Source organism: Myotis lucifugus, unplaced genomic scaffold (assembly GCF_000147115.1).
Source record: "Myotis lucifugus unplaced genomic scaffold, Myoluc2.0 scaffold_127, whole genome shotgun sequence".
Taxonomy (NCBI): domain Eukaryota; kingdom Metazoa; phylum Chordata; class Mammalia; order Chiroptera; family Vespertilionidae; genus Myotis; species Myotis lucifugus.
The window spans coordinates 772,941-786,644 of record NW_005871175.1 but is presented as its reverse complement, the minus strand read 5'-3'; the positions used below and the strand labels follow the sequence as shown (position 1 = coordinate 786,644).

Here is a 13,704-nt window from a genome sequence, read left to right as displayed (position 1 = left end):
CTCCTTCCTATAAGTAGTTATTTAATTCTCACATCCCATCACCTCTTTAATAAAACTTTCACAAAGGTTGTTAAGAAAAATGAAGGCCACACCCCCATTTTAGTTTTGCTTACATCAACAACAATGGAATTAACCAGTTTGAGGAGAAGAGAAAACTTTGGCCAGACATTAATACATGTTTATTTAAAAAAATATTTATTAACCAAATGAATACTTCAGTTGTCTCCTTCTGGAGACTTTACTCAAATACTCATGATTCTCTAGAGGTCCTCATCTATCTTAAACTTTTGATACTTCTTATTGTTATACTAGAGGCCCGGTGCACAAAAATTTGTGCACTCGAGGGGGAGGGGGGGGTCCCTCAGCCCGGCCTGTGCCCTCTCGCAGTCTGGGACCCCTCGGGAGATAATGACCTGCTGGCTTAGGCCTGCTCCCGGGTGGCAGAGGGTAGGCCCAATCCCTAGGTGCAGTCCCTGGTCGGGCTCAGAGCAGGGCTGATTGGGAGTTGGGGCGCCGCCCCCTGTCATGCACAGAGCAGGGCAGATCGGGAGGTTGCGATGCCACCCTCAGTCACGCTCAGGGTAGGGCCGATTGGGGGGTTGGGGTACCGCCCCCTGTCACACTCAAGGCAGGGTCGATGGGGAGGTTGCGGCGCCACCCCGTCACGCACAGAGCAGGGCCAATCAGGGGGTTGGGGCGCTGCCCCCTGTCACTCACAGAGCAGGGCCCATCAGGGGGGTTGGGGTTCCATACCCTGTCACGCACAGAGCAGGGTCGATCAGGGGGTTGGGGAGCTCCGCCCTGTCACGCACAGAGCAGGGCCGACCAGGGGGTTGAGGAGCTCCCCCCTGTCACGCACAGAGCAGGGCGGATCGGGGGGTTGGGGCACCACACCCTGTCACACTCAGGGCAGGGCCGATGGGGAGGTTATGGCTCTACCCTGTCACACACAGAGCAGGGCCCGTGGGGGGCGGTTGGGGCGCCGCCCTCTATCACCCACAGAGCAGGGCCCATCAGGGGGTTGGGGCGCCGCCACTGTCACACTCAGGGCAGGGCCGATGGGGAGGTTATGGCTCTACCCCGTCACACAAAGAGCAGGGCCTGTGGGGGGAGGGGGGGCGCCGCACCCTGTCACACACAGAGCAGGGCCGATCAGGGGGTTGGGGCGCCGCACCCTGTCACGAACAGAGCAGGGCGGATAGGGAGGTTGTGGCCCCGCCCCGTCACACACAGAGCCGCAGGGCGATCAGGGGGTTTGGGCGCTGCCCCCTGTCACGCTGATCCCGGTGCCGGGAGGCCTCGCGGCTCTGCTGATCCTGGTGCTGGGAGGCATATTACCCTTTTACTAAATAGGATAGAGGCCTGGTGCATGGGTGGGGGCCGGCTGGTTTGCCCTGAAGGGTGTCCTGGATCAGGGTGGGGGTCCCCACTGGGGTGCCTGGCCAGCCTGGATGAGGGGATGATGGCTGTTTGCAGCTGGTCACACCCCCTTCAGGGTGGGGGTCCCCACTGGGGTGCCTGGCCAGTCTGGGTGAGGGGCTGAGGGCCGTTTTCAGGCTGGCGGGTGACTGAAGCTCCCAACCGCTCCTTTTTTCTTTTTTTTTTTTTTTATTCTGGGCCAGCTTTAGCTCTGAGGCTTGGCTCCAACTCTTAGGCCTCGGCTGCTGAAAGCAGGTATCTGGTTTGTTTGGGTTCTATAATCGATACACTGTTTCAACTCCAGCTCTGAGATCCTGGCTGGCTGAAAGCAGGTTTCTGGGGTTTTGTTTAGCTTCTATATTTGTAACAATGTTTCAAACTGCAAGCTCAGAGGCTGGCAGCGGCAGGCGGGGAACGTTGGAGTCCTCTGTCACTGAAGCAAGCAAGCCTCATGTTCACTTCAAGCTGCCTGGCTGCCGGCGGCCATCTTGGCTGGCAGTTAATTTGCATATCGCCCTGATTAGCCAATGGGAAGGGTAGCGGTGTGACACCAATTTGCATGTTTCTCTTTTATTAGTGTAGATATACAAACAGAGATGCACAGACATAGGAAAATGCATTTATATTACCCCCAAATATATAAGTTTGGATAAGAAATGGGTAAAAACAGGCTAAATTGAATATACCTACTATAATGTTCTTTTCTCTTTGGCAAAACAGTATTTTATAAACAAGAAATAAAGAAATAATAATGAAATATGGGCTGCCTCTTGCTGAACATATAATACCAATGCTTTCCCCTAAAGCAGTGTTTCCTTTTTACTTATTTTATTTTTTTATTTTATTTATTGTTGAGAGTATTACAGGTGTCTCCCATTGCCACCCCTTTTACCCCTCCCCATGAAGCTCCCACCCTACCCCAGGCCTAAAGCAGTGTTTCTTGGCTAGATCTTTCGTTGGCAGTCAAAATTTTAGAATTATAATAAACTTAATTTTCCAGAAAGGTATGGTCTAAGTACCAATCTCTTTTTCAAAATCTAAGCTTGCTTAAAATTCTTTAATATTGTTCACTATTATAAATTGCCATAAATATTCTATACTAGAGGCCCAGTGCACGGGATTCATGCACTGGTGGGGGGCATGGCCTGCGGGGATTGGCCCACTATGGGAGCTCCGCTCATCCCAGTCAGCCAAGCGGCTATGGGCCCGCCTTCTGAGTGGCTGCTCCTACTATGAGAGCACCACTCATCCTGGTCAGCCAAGCCAGCACTCCCACTGTGGGCACACACTGACCACCAGGGGGTAGCTCCTGCGTTGAACATCTGCCCCCTGGTGGTCAGTGCACGTTATAGCAACTGGTCAACTGGTCGTTCTGGTCATTCCACTGTTCAGTCGCTGGGCTTTTATTATATAGGATAATAAAAGTGTAATATGCAAATCGACCAAACGGCTGAACAGCGGAACGACCATCTGGACGACCATCCAGGGCCACGCTATGACACCCACTGGCACCAGGCCAGCCGAGGCAGATGCAATGTGATTGATCAGGGGCCCAGCCATTGCCCCATGATCGCAACCACAGAGGGAGGCCCAGGTCACCGACCAGTGGGATGCGGCGGGTGAGCAGGGCCTCCCTCTGTGAGGGAAGCGCAGGTGCCGGAGGGAAGCCGGTGCCAGCAGCCGGGGGAAGGAAGGCCTACTCTTGCATGAATTTCGTGTATCAGGCCTCTAGTAGAAAAATGAAAGTTTCAAGTATTAAAAATTTTCCTAGTATAGGAACAACTTTGGAAAGAGAAAGGAAATTCAAATACATGATTATAAAGCCAGACGACATGTTCATGCCATAGAGCAATGTTTTTCAACAGAGTGTAGGGGGTAGAGGGCACTGCCAGCAGACATTTGGCAATGTCGGGAGACCATTTTGGTTGTCAAAACTGGGGGGTTCTACTGTCATCTGGTGGCTGGAGACCGGGGATGTTGCTAAACATCCTATAATATACAGGACACTCCTGACAAAAAAAAAACAATTACCAACTCAAAATGTCAATGCTGAGACATCCTGCAGAGTTAGTAAATTTAGAAATCAAGAGGGGATAAAGGAAAGGCCTTTATCAATTGAAAGATAAATGTAACACATAAAAAACATTTAAAAATATACACTTACATTAATTTGCTGTTTTTCAACAAGAATGTACTGTAGATTACATTTTTTCATAAAATGAGTTGATAATGCTGGTGGTGAATCTGGATCAATGGGAGCATAAGCAGCAGGGACTTGGAGAATTCTAAGGAAACAAAGTATACAGTCAGCATACAATATGTTGAAAATAATCTTTAAGCATTTCTATTTCTCTATGTACTTTACTATTGAATTTATCAGAAATTCTCGATGTTTTTGTTGACACATTTTTGTTTATAAGTAGTTACTTTTATCTGACTCTTAATACTGAGTATTCCTGAGTGTTTACTATATTAAATTCTCATTATCTAATTCAGAGAAATCTAAGATTTTTTTAAAGCTGATGTATTACAGTAAAATACACTTGGTTAACAGGCTACTACTAAGATAGCAAACAGGTAGCAGACTTATTTCTTCATCTATGTAGGGTAACATAAAACAAGGTAAATATCCACATGCAACTTATTAGTACAGTGGGGCCTTGACTTACGAGTTTAATTCGTTCCGAGACCGAGCTCGTTAAGGAGCTCGTTAACTCAAATTATTCTATCAACTCAATGCAAAAAATCGGCTGAGAGACAGCTGGTATCTCAAAAAACTCGTTAGTCGGGACACTCGTAAGTCAAGGCCCCACTGTATGTGGAGTCTATTAATCTGCATACTAAAAAGGCATATTTCACCAAAACCAGTATAAAAGGGGAAAAAAACCTAAAATAGATTTGTAAGCGGCAATACTTACATAAATAAAATCAAAGATAAGTTAGTTGTATTACCTAAAAGCACTTTGGAGACACTTTGGGCACACTAGATCTTTGCACATACTACATTCTCAATAATTTTTTGTCAATGATTGAATAAAAAATTTTAAAACTTTGTTTTGCATTTACATAATTAATCTACTAACATACATACTATGGGATGAATATCAACATCTCTAATCCTTTACAGCTTTTATTTACTGCAGAACCCTAATAAAGAAATCACTATATGAAAATAATATTCTAGAACTTAAATAATTGAACATTTTTAAATATTTGTTTGAATTAGTATCTTCTTCAAGTCATATCTCAATTTTTATGGAGTATTATCCAAAACTCTCAATTATTTATTTATTCACTTACTGAATACTTGAATACCTAAAGCTTGTCTTAGAGGAAAAAATATATTTACATTACTTTTAAAATACTTGTTTTCTTTTATCTAACAACAGAATTTATAATTTTTCCTTTGGCAAATGAAGGCCTTATATTTTGGAGACATTTAAATGTTCTGTTATTAGTGAAAACTTCTAGTCACTTCTAAAAAATGCTCAGGTGAATTAATTAAAAATAATCCTAGGGGAAATATGAACTCCTTTAGCCTCTCTAGAATTGAGCAAGCAATACAGAAGAATCCAATGGTAAACGAACAATAATCTGTAATATATTCTATGTATTAAAGAATTACGAATTAAGTTTGAATAATATAAAATTTTTAATTCTAAAACATATTACCCTAAAATCCAAGAGGGTAAGTTTATCCCAGGATGGCAGTAGAGACCAATTTCCCGAATTCCTTGAAAGTCGCAGTGTAATAGCAGAAAATTTGATAATTCTGAAGCAGCATTGACCAGATTCTTGTAGGTGTAATAAACTGGAGGCTGGTTGTTACATTCATCAAAACATACAGCTATTTTATTGGAGTAAATGGAGGCAGCCTGATGCACCAATTCCTGAAGAGTCATTTCACTGCAGTTTATCTAACGTTACTAGTAGCAGAAGTGTGACAGGGACAGGGAGTTTTAGGGAGCCTGATAGAGGGAGAAGGAGAGAGAGAAACTTATATAAATCACTACTCACAAAAAATAACAATATCAAAAACATACAATTAATGAATCTCTAAACTTATTAATTTACTTATGGTAACTTTGCTGAGAACAATGATGTTGAAAACTAATCTGATGCAATCATCCTAATGCTGGGTCAGAGCTGAAAGAAAATTTGAGAGGTGAGTGGTATACACTGATAAGAATGAAACAGGTAGAAATGCAGAATTATCTCTTAATTGACTACGATCTAAATGTGTATGTATATTAAATTAACCAATAAGACCAAATTTAAAGCACCACATGGTTAATTTTTTCTTCAGTATTGTTAAATATTGATTATGTTGCACTGACCAGTTTGGCTCAGTGGATGGAGCGTCGTCATGTGGACTGAAGGGTCCCAGGTTCAATTCTGGTCAAGGGTATGTACCTTGGTTGCGGGCACATCCTCAGGGGGAGTGTGCAGGAGGCAGCTGATCGATGTTTCTAACTCTCTATCCCTCTCCCTTCCTCTCTGTAAAAAAAATCAATTAAAAATATATTTTAAAAAATTGATTATGTTAAAGTGCTAAAACCTGTACAGTGAATTTGAAAAGACTAATGCAAATAAAGTCTGTGTTTAGGGACTGAACTTAAGAGGAAGCAAAATCAATCTTTGATAGAAAAAAGAAAATCCACAATCTATTCAGTTTTTGTCCACTATATATAAACTGTGCTAATTACTATTTAGTATAATTCTTTACTCAGGTCACATCATTTTATAATTGTTAAGAAGTAAGCTCTTCATATTCTATATGACATTTAAATTCCCAATAAATTCATTCAAATTTAGACTCTAAATGTCATATTACAACTCAATAAAACATTGTATCAATTCAATGTTCTGAGAGCTTCTCAATGCAGATTAAATAAAAATATTTGAAACTATTTCTTCAAAGAAATGTTAGGGATCACCATTTTAAAAAAAACAAAAAACCTCAAAATTGCTAGTATTTTCTTGAAAGGTGATTTTTTTGAACTCTACATTCCAGACTTCAAAGCAAGTATGATTTTAATCATTCAAGCTTTAAAAATTTGTCCACACTTATTTGAACTGATTTCCCTACTGATTCAAAACACATTTACATCCATGTAATTTAGTTAATATTAGAGAACATTGATAAAACATTCCTACAGAGAGCAAAATGAACCTATAACTACTGAGACCCATAAGGTTAGGAAATGCTATGATTTCTAAATATAAAGTTTAAAAATATAACTTTAGTACTTAGTATTTCTTTTTATTAAGCACTAGAGGCCCAGCGCACGAAATCGCATGAGACCCAGACCTGCCCTGCACGAGTAGCTCGCTGCCTTGCCAAGGGCCCCGCCTCTGTGCCCAGTGGCTGGCAGGCCCGGGGGAGAGACTGAGAAGTGCTTGATGCATCTCCTGGTGACTGGTTGTTCCAGCTTTCTGGCATTATGGCCACAGGCCTTTTATAATATAGATTTCTACAAATACTAGCTATTTGTGATGCGCAAGATAAAAATTTTAAGCTTTCTTTATACATACATTGTGTAAATATAAGGAAGACTTTCCAAAGCATGCACTAAATTTATGAGGAAGGACCTCTTTACAAGAAAGGATACCTTCTGCAGAATATAAATAAGAAACTGCCTACACTATAGAATGTACTAAAGCATTTTTACAGAAATTTGTAGTCTATATACAAAAAAAAAATGCATTTTTAAAATACATACAGCAGTTAATTTTTCGCTTGAGGACAATCTACTCAATATATAATACTCCAAAATTACCTGACCTCAAAGTTAGGAGTAAGATTATAAAATGAACTAAATTCTTTTTTTTAATGCCATTTTTAAGACATATTGCAACCCTCACCACATGTAGCTACACAATTAGAATGTTTTTCTACCTTTGCGTTTCCCAGTGGTTGCTACAGGGAATTAAGGCAAAATCTATTTTTGTTTAAGGTTTTCATTTTCGTTAACTAAACCAAATGCATTCTCCCCAACAATATATTTATTGGACGCCCAAACACTTCTTGAATCTTGCAAGGGGGGTCGGGGGCGGGGAGCAAAATCTGGTCGCAGATTTCGTAAGCTCCGGGATCATTAAGTTTAAGATACTTGTTATTTTACAACTGCAGAAGCTGCTATGTAGTCATCGCAGGAATGTCAACAAATCCTCTTACTTACTGGCTATTTAAAAAAAAAAACAGGTGAGTAGTCTAGAAACTTTATTTTCCCCGTACCCACCGGCTTCTTCACTTACATTGCTAACTTCGTCTAATAACGATGCACTTTATAGCTTCCAAAGCACTTTTTCATCTGCTCTTTGAAACCAAGATCGCAGGTAGGCGGGGCAGGCTTATTCCAATGAAGGGGCCGAGGGGCCGAGGCTGGGTGACTCAGGGGGATCACACGGGGCGCGACACCCGCCCACCAGACACCACTGACTCACATCGGAGGCCAGGCCGCCCCGAGGTTGAGCCGACCTGCGCACAGCCAGCCCCTGAGTCGTGGGACCTGCCTCCTGCACAGCAGCCCGCGCCGACCGCAGCGCCACTCCGACTGCAGGGCTCGGGGGGTGGGCGGGAGGTCCGAGCTCGTCCGAGCCTTCCCCCGGCAGCCCACTCGACAGCCAGCCACCCACAGCAAAAAAGCAGTCACCCCAAAGCCTTAGCGACAGCCCACTGCGCGCCCGCGGAGACCGAGAAGCCTCCCGCCCTCGAGGAAATCTCCGGAGTCGCTGCGTTGACGTCAGCGCGAGCGACGCGGGCAGACGGCGTCGCCCCGCCCCTTCCGGAAACTTCGGAGCCAATCAGGTAGGAGCACTTCCGGTGGTCCTGCTGGGTTTTGGACCGTCTGCAAGGACTTGGCAAGTGAGCGGCTTGGGACATTTAAAAGCTGATTGGAAGCTCCCAGGAGACAAGTTTGAACATCAAACGAGAAAAAAGGACTGGAGGTGGGGAGACTCTCAGAATTAAGTGTAAAAATGTTCACTAAGTTCTCCTATTGTGCTTCCGGTCCTCCAGCACGAAGGCCCCCTGTTTTACCTTCTCTTGAACAACAAAATGGCCTTCAGATTTAGGCTGCGAGGGTGATGGGTAGTGCTGTGAGAATATGTCCTTTTAGTTACCCTCCTTCAGCCCTCCTTCCAGGGGCCAGTTTCTGAGTTTTTTTAGGGGTCCTGTGATGTAAATGGGGTTGCTTATCGGCTTTGGTCACTTCTGGTTTAGAATTTAGCTTTTCCAAAGTAATTGGGCCCTTTGCTTTTGATTCAAGAATTTTTATGTTATCTTTCCCTCTATCCTTGAGGTTTTATGACTCTAAAAATATCTATACTGCCCTTGCCTGTTTGGCTCAGTGGATAGAGCATCAGCCTGCAGACTGAAGGGTCCCGGGTTTGATTCCAGTCAAGTACACATGCCCGGGTTTCGAGCTCGATCCCCAGTAAGGGGCGTGCAGGAGGCAGCCGTTCGATGGTTCTCTCTCATCATTGATGTTTCTATCTCCTCCCTTCCTCTCTGACATCAATAAAAATATATTTTTAAAAAGTATGTTTACTGTCATTTTTTTCAGGGGTTCAGAAAATGTAGGAGACTATGTTCAAGACACTACCCGGTAACCTAAGGTGATTACTCTAAAACATACACCAAATCAGTCACAGTATTCTCTGCTTAAGAAGCTTCAGTGGTCCCTCATTGCCTGCAAGACATTCAGGCTCTTTAGCAATGTAAACAAGAGGATTCATTATCTCTCTAGCTTGGTCTCTCAGTGGACCACAGCTCTTCACCCCCCATCTTCCACATTAGCCACACCAGCTGCAGCAGTAATGAGACTCTAGCTAGGAAGTCTGCTGGGCATACCCACTCCCTATCGAGTTTCCACACCTGTGCTTCGGCTGGATCTCAGGCTGAAGTACCCTTTCTCTCCCCAGGCCTGCTTGATGAACATTTACTCCTCAGAAAACACAGCTTAAACATCACCTCCTCAATGTCTTTCTTCAAGTCTTGCATGATAATTTACCCATCCTCCTCCAAGCTCCATCCCATGAACCTAGCAAACTGGTGGGAGGGTCAGTCTGCCACGGGCCAGGAGTGTCTCTGCAAATACTTGCCGGGTATGCCAAGAATGCAAGGTACTGACTGCTCTTTTTCTTTTCTTTTTTAATGTGTTTTTATTGATTTTAGAGAGAGGAAAGGAGAGATAGATAGAAAATCAATGATGACAATCATTGATCAGCTGCCTCCTGCACGCCCCCTACTGGGGATTGGGCCAGAAAACCAGGCTTGTGCCCTGATGGGTTGATGCTCAACCACTGAGCCAGATGGGCCGGGCCTGACTGCTCTTTATCTGAGTAATTTTTCAGGGTTGTTTGGGATGATCAATCATCAGAGCTGAAGTAATGTCTTTCCCAAGGAGCAGGCATGTTTGCTTCCACTTACTATAAAAGTGGTGAATTCCCAAAAAGTATTCTTTTCCTGTAATGCAACTCACTGTGTGTACAGACATCCATCACCCCAGTGGGACTTGGGAGGCATAGGGAACTGATACAAACATGAACTGGCTACTTCTTTTGCCATGTGTAATAAAAGTTTTATTACTTTGAACCAGGAATTTCATGAAATAGCTACATTATTTTCAAGTTTGACTTCTCAACTAAATAGTATCTTGAAAGCAGGAATTCAGATCTTATGCACCTGTTTCCCTAACTCTTTCTTTTACTCTTCTCCAGTACATTTTTCCATTTCCTGGGAAGTATCAAATTTCTATCCCCGTACCTTGCTGATCATTTGCACATTCTAATTTTGCTGCTCCACTTCACCTTTTTATTATTTTTAAATATTTTTATTAATTTCAGAGAGGAAGGAAGCGGGGGAGAGAGATAGAAACATCAATGATGAGAGAGAATCATTGATTGGTTGCCTCCTGCACACCCCCCACTAGGGATTGAGCCCGCAACCCAGACATGTGCCCCTGACCGGAATCGAACCTGGGACCCTTCAGTCTGCAGGCCGATGATCTATCCACCAAGCCAAACCGGCTAGGGCTCCACTTCACCTTTTTAATTCCCTACTCATCTCAGTTATCCATGATGCTGTTTCTTTTAAAATTATTTCAAAAATAATTTTGAAAATCCTGCTTTTGCCTTCAATGTGTGGATTTTCCCCCTCCGTACCACCAAACAATTAACTCAGGAACAACCAGATGGAAAAGATGTATAAGGCAAGGTATGTGGGAAGGGGGCACGGAGTTTCCATGCTCCTCGGGCCATTTTCCCGGAGTCTCCTTATCACCAGCCCGGAAGTTCTCCAAATCCTATCCTGGGTTTTTATGGAGGCTTTATTACATAAGCAAAATTAATTAAATCCCGGGCGATTAGCTCCAGCTCCTCTCCCCTCCTGGAACTTAAAGCACTGGGACTGAAAGTCCCAACCCTTTAATCACATGGTTCTCCAGGCAACCAGCCCCCATCCTTAGGTGTTTTCCACAAGTCCTCATTGACATAAGTTGAAAGAGGTTTGTTGTGACTTAGGAAATCCCAAGTGTTTTAAGATCTCTGTGTCAGAAATGGGACAAAGACCTACTATATATTTCTTATTATGAATCACAATAACATACTACCGAAAAGACAAGATTAGGTCTGTGGTATGCTTTGTAGCACATAGCACAATTGGGATAATGGTGTGTTGTGTGATTTACTCTAACAATACTCTGCTGCCCAGTTGAAGGCAGAGAGAAAATTAGTGGATGGAAAGAATGGAGAGGAGGGAGGTCATGCTGTTTGCAAGCCTGTGTGTGTGTGTGTGTGGAGAGAGAGAGAGAGAGAGAGAGAGAGAGAGAGAGAGAGAGAGAGAGAGAGAGAGAGAATAAATTAATTGATTTAAGAATTTGGCTCACAATTGTGTTGGCTGGCAAGTCCGAAATCTGTAGGGCAGGCCAGCAGGTTGGAAACTCTGGCAGGGTTTCTGTGTTGCAATTTGGAGAATTTTATCTTATCTTCTTCAGGAAACCTCCATCTTTGTCCTTAAAGCCTTCAACTAACTGGATGAGGCCCACCCACTTTGTGAAGGATAATCTGCTTCACTCAAAGTCTAATTTAAACTTTAATCACATCCAGAAAGTACCTCTGCAATATTTAACTGGTGTTCCCACAAACAACTGGGCACCATAAGCCAAGTTGACACATAAAATTAACCATCACATCTAACATGTCAATAGTAAAGCAAAACAAATAATTTTTAAAAAAATATATTTTATTGATTTCTCACAGAGAGGAAGGGAGAGAGATAGAGAGCCAGAAACATCGATGAGAAAGAAACATCGATCAGCTGCCTCCTGCACATCTCCCACTGGGGATGTGCCCGCAACTCAGGCACATGCCCCTGACCGGAACTGAACCCAGGACCCTTCAGTCCGCAGGCCGACGCTCCATCCACCGAGCCAAACCGGTCCTGGCAAAACAAATAATTTTTAATGAAGTAAATTCAACGACTGAGAGAGTACAAGGGCCCATGTGGTTCTCCTCTGTACAATTATTTCCCATTTTGTCACAGTGCAGGGAGTTCAGTATTACAGCAAATCCTGTGAGTACTTTCCAAAAGGTTAAAAGCATTGGCTCCGGCCATTCAACAACTTTTCAGCTACTTAAGAGAATTTCTGCTCACAAAAACACATGTTTACATCGCATATTGCAGCTTACTCTAAAATGTCTTTCGAAGGAGCATGCAGCTTTTTCATTTTAACCTCTTCAAGAAACATGAAGACGATTTTCCTTAGAGTTGACTAGGCTCTACAGGCATACCTCATTTTATTGTGCTTTGCTTTATTGCACCTCAGAGGTGTTGGGGGTTTTTTTTGTTGTTGTTGTTGTTTTTTTTTGCAAATTGAAGGCAAGACTCTCCACCAGCAAAAAGATTATGTATGATTCATTTTATTGTGATACTCGCTTTATGTGGTAGTGTGAAACTGAACCTGTAATATCTCTGAGGTATGCCTGTGTTTAAAATCCAAAGAAAAAAGGCATTAGAGATTCAAGTGATGCTCTAGAGCAGCGGTTCTCAACCTGTGGGTCGCAACCCCTTTGGCGGTCCAACGACCCTTTCACAGGGGTCGCCTAAGACCATCCTGCATATCAGATATTTACATTACGATTCATAACAGTAGCAACATTACAATTATGAAGTAGCAACGAAAATAATTTTATGGTTGGGTCACAACATGAGGAACTGTATTTAAAGGGCCAGAAGGCTAAGAACCACTGCCTAGAGCAGTGATGGTGAACCTATGACACGCGTGTCAGAGGTGACACATGAACTCATTTTTTTGGTTGATAAAGCAGACTTTGCTAAATTCTAGGGCAAGAGAAAGAGATGTCTAAAATTGGTACAGTCAGAAATAGTATGAGTTAATTATTTAAAATATACAGGTTAAAACAGAAAAATATTTCAATGTGGATGCACTAAAGAGGACTGGAGAGGCCAGTGAACCCTTTGTTTTCTAACTTTTAATGTATATGCATGTATTATTTTTTTATTTTTAGAGGTGGGACCCTGGTATCTTTATTTTTAAATACTGGTGTGTGTTTTACAGAGTATTTTTAGGTTCACAGAAAAATTGAATGAAAGGTACTGAGTCCCTGTGTATCCTGTGCCCCCTCATATGAAGATCTTTCCCCATTATCAACATCGCCCACTATAGTGGTACATTGTTGAACCTACATGGTACATCATTATCACCCAAAGTCTAGTTTACATTAGGGTTCGCTCTTGGTGTTGTAGAGTCTATGGATTTGGACAAAAGTATGACATACACCTCACCGTTTTAACATTATACAAAGTACTAGACTCCCGGTGCATGAAATTCGTACACGGGGGTGTGGGGAGGGGCGAGGGGCCCTCAGCTCGGCCTGCACCCTCTCGCATCCAGGACCCTCGGGGATGTCTGACTGCCAGTTTAGGCACGACCCTGTGGGATCGGGCCTAAACTGGCAGTCAGACACCCCTCTCGCAATCCAGGACCTCTGGCTCCCTAACTCCTCGCCTGCCTGCTTGCCTGATCGCCCATAACCACTCTCCTGCCTTCCTGATTGCCCCTAACCGCTTGCCTGCCTGCCTGATCACCCCTAACCACCTTTGCCTGCCTGATCGCCCCAACCGCCTTTGCCTCAGCCCCCACACCACGGCTTCATCCAGAATGACGTCCAGAAGGTTGTTTAGCTATCCCGGTCTAATTAGCATATTACGCTTTTATTATTATAGCTGACCCTTAAATAACTGGAGATTTAGGGGTACTA

At 43.4% G+C, this 13,704-nt stretch overlaps 1 protein-coding gene across 7 annotated transcripts in view; it reads right to left on the bottom strand.

Moving 5' to 3' along the window:
* AASDH (aminoadipate-semialdehyde dehydrogenase) overlaps window positions 1-8,302 on the bottom strand; it is a 34,243-nt gene extending 25,941 nt beyond the window's left edge. For 3 of the 7 annotated variants that reach the window (XM_014460181.2, XM_023758287.1, XM_023758288.1), the window contains exons 1-3: window positions 7,678-8,302; window positions 5,092-5,387; window positions 3,584-3,704 (exon numbers count right to left, since the gene is read on the bottom strand). In XM_014460181.2, the coding sequence (XP_014315667.1) occupies window positions 3,584-3,704; window positions 5,092-5,321 (351 nt within the window). In that variant the 5' untranslated portion in view covers window positions 5,322-5,387; window positions 7,678-8,302. Of the gene's footprint in view, window positions 1-3,583; window positions 3,706-5,091; window positions 5,388-5,493; window positions 5,566-5,756; window positions 5,840-7,677 lie in introns of those variants that run through there. The other 4 variants (XM_023758286.1, XM_014460179.2, XM_023758290.1 and 1 more) reach the window with 4 other exon arrangements.
* Window positions 8,303-13,704: the final 5,402 nt, after the last annotated feature.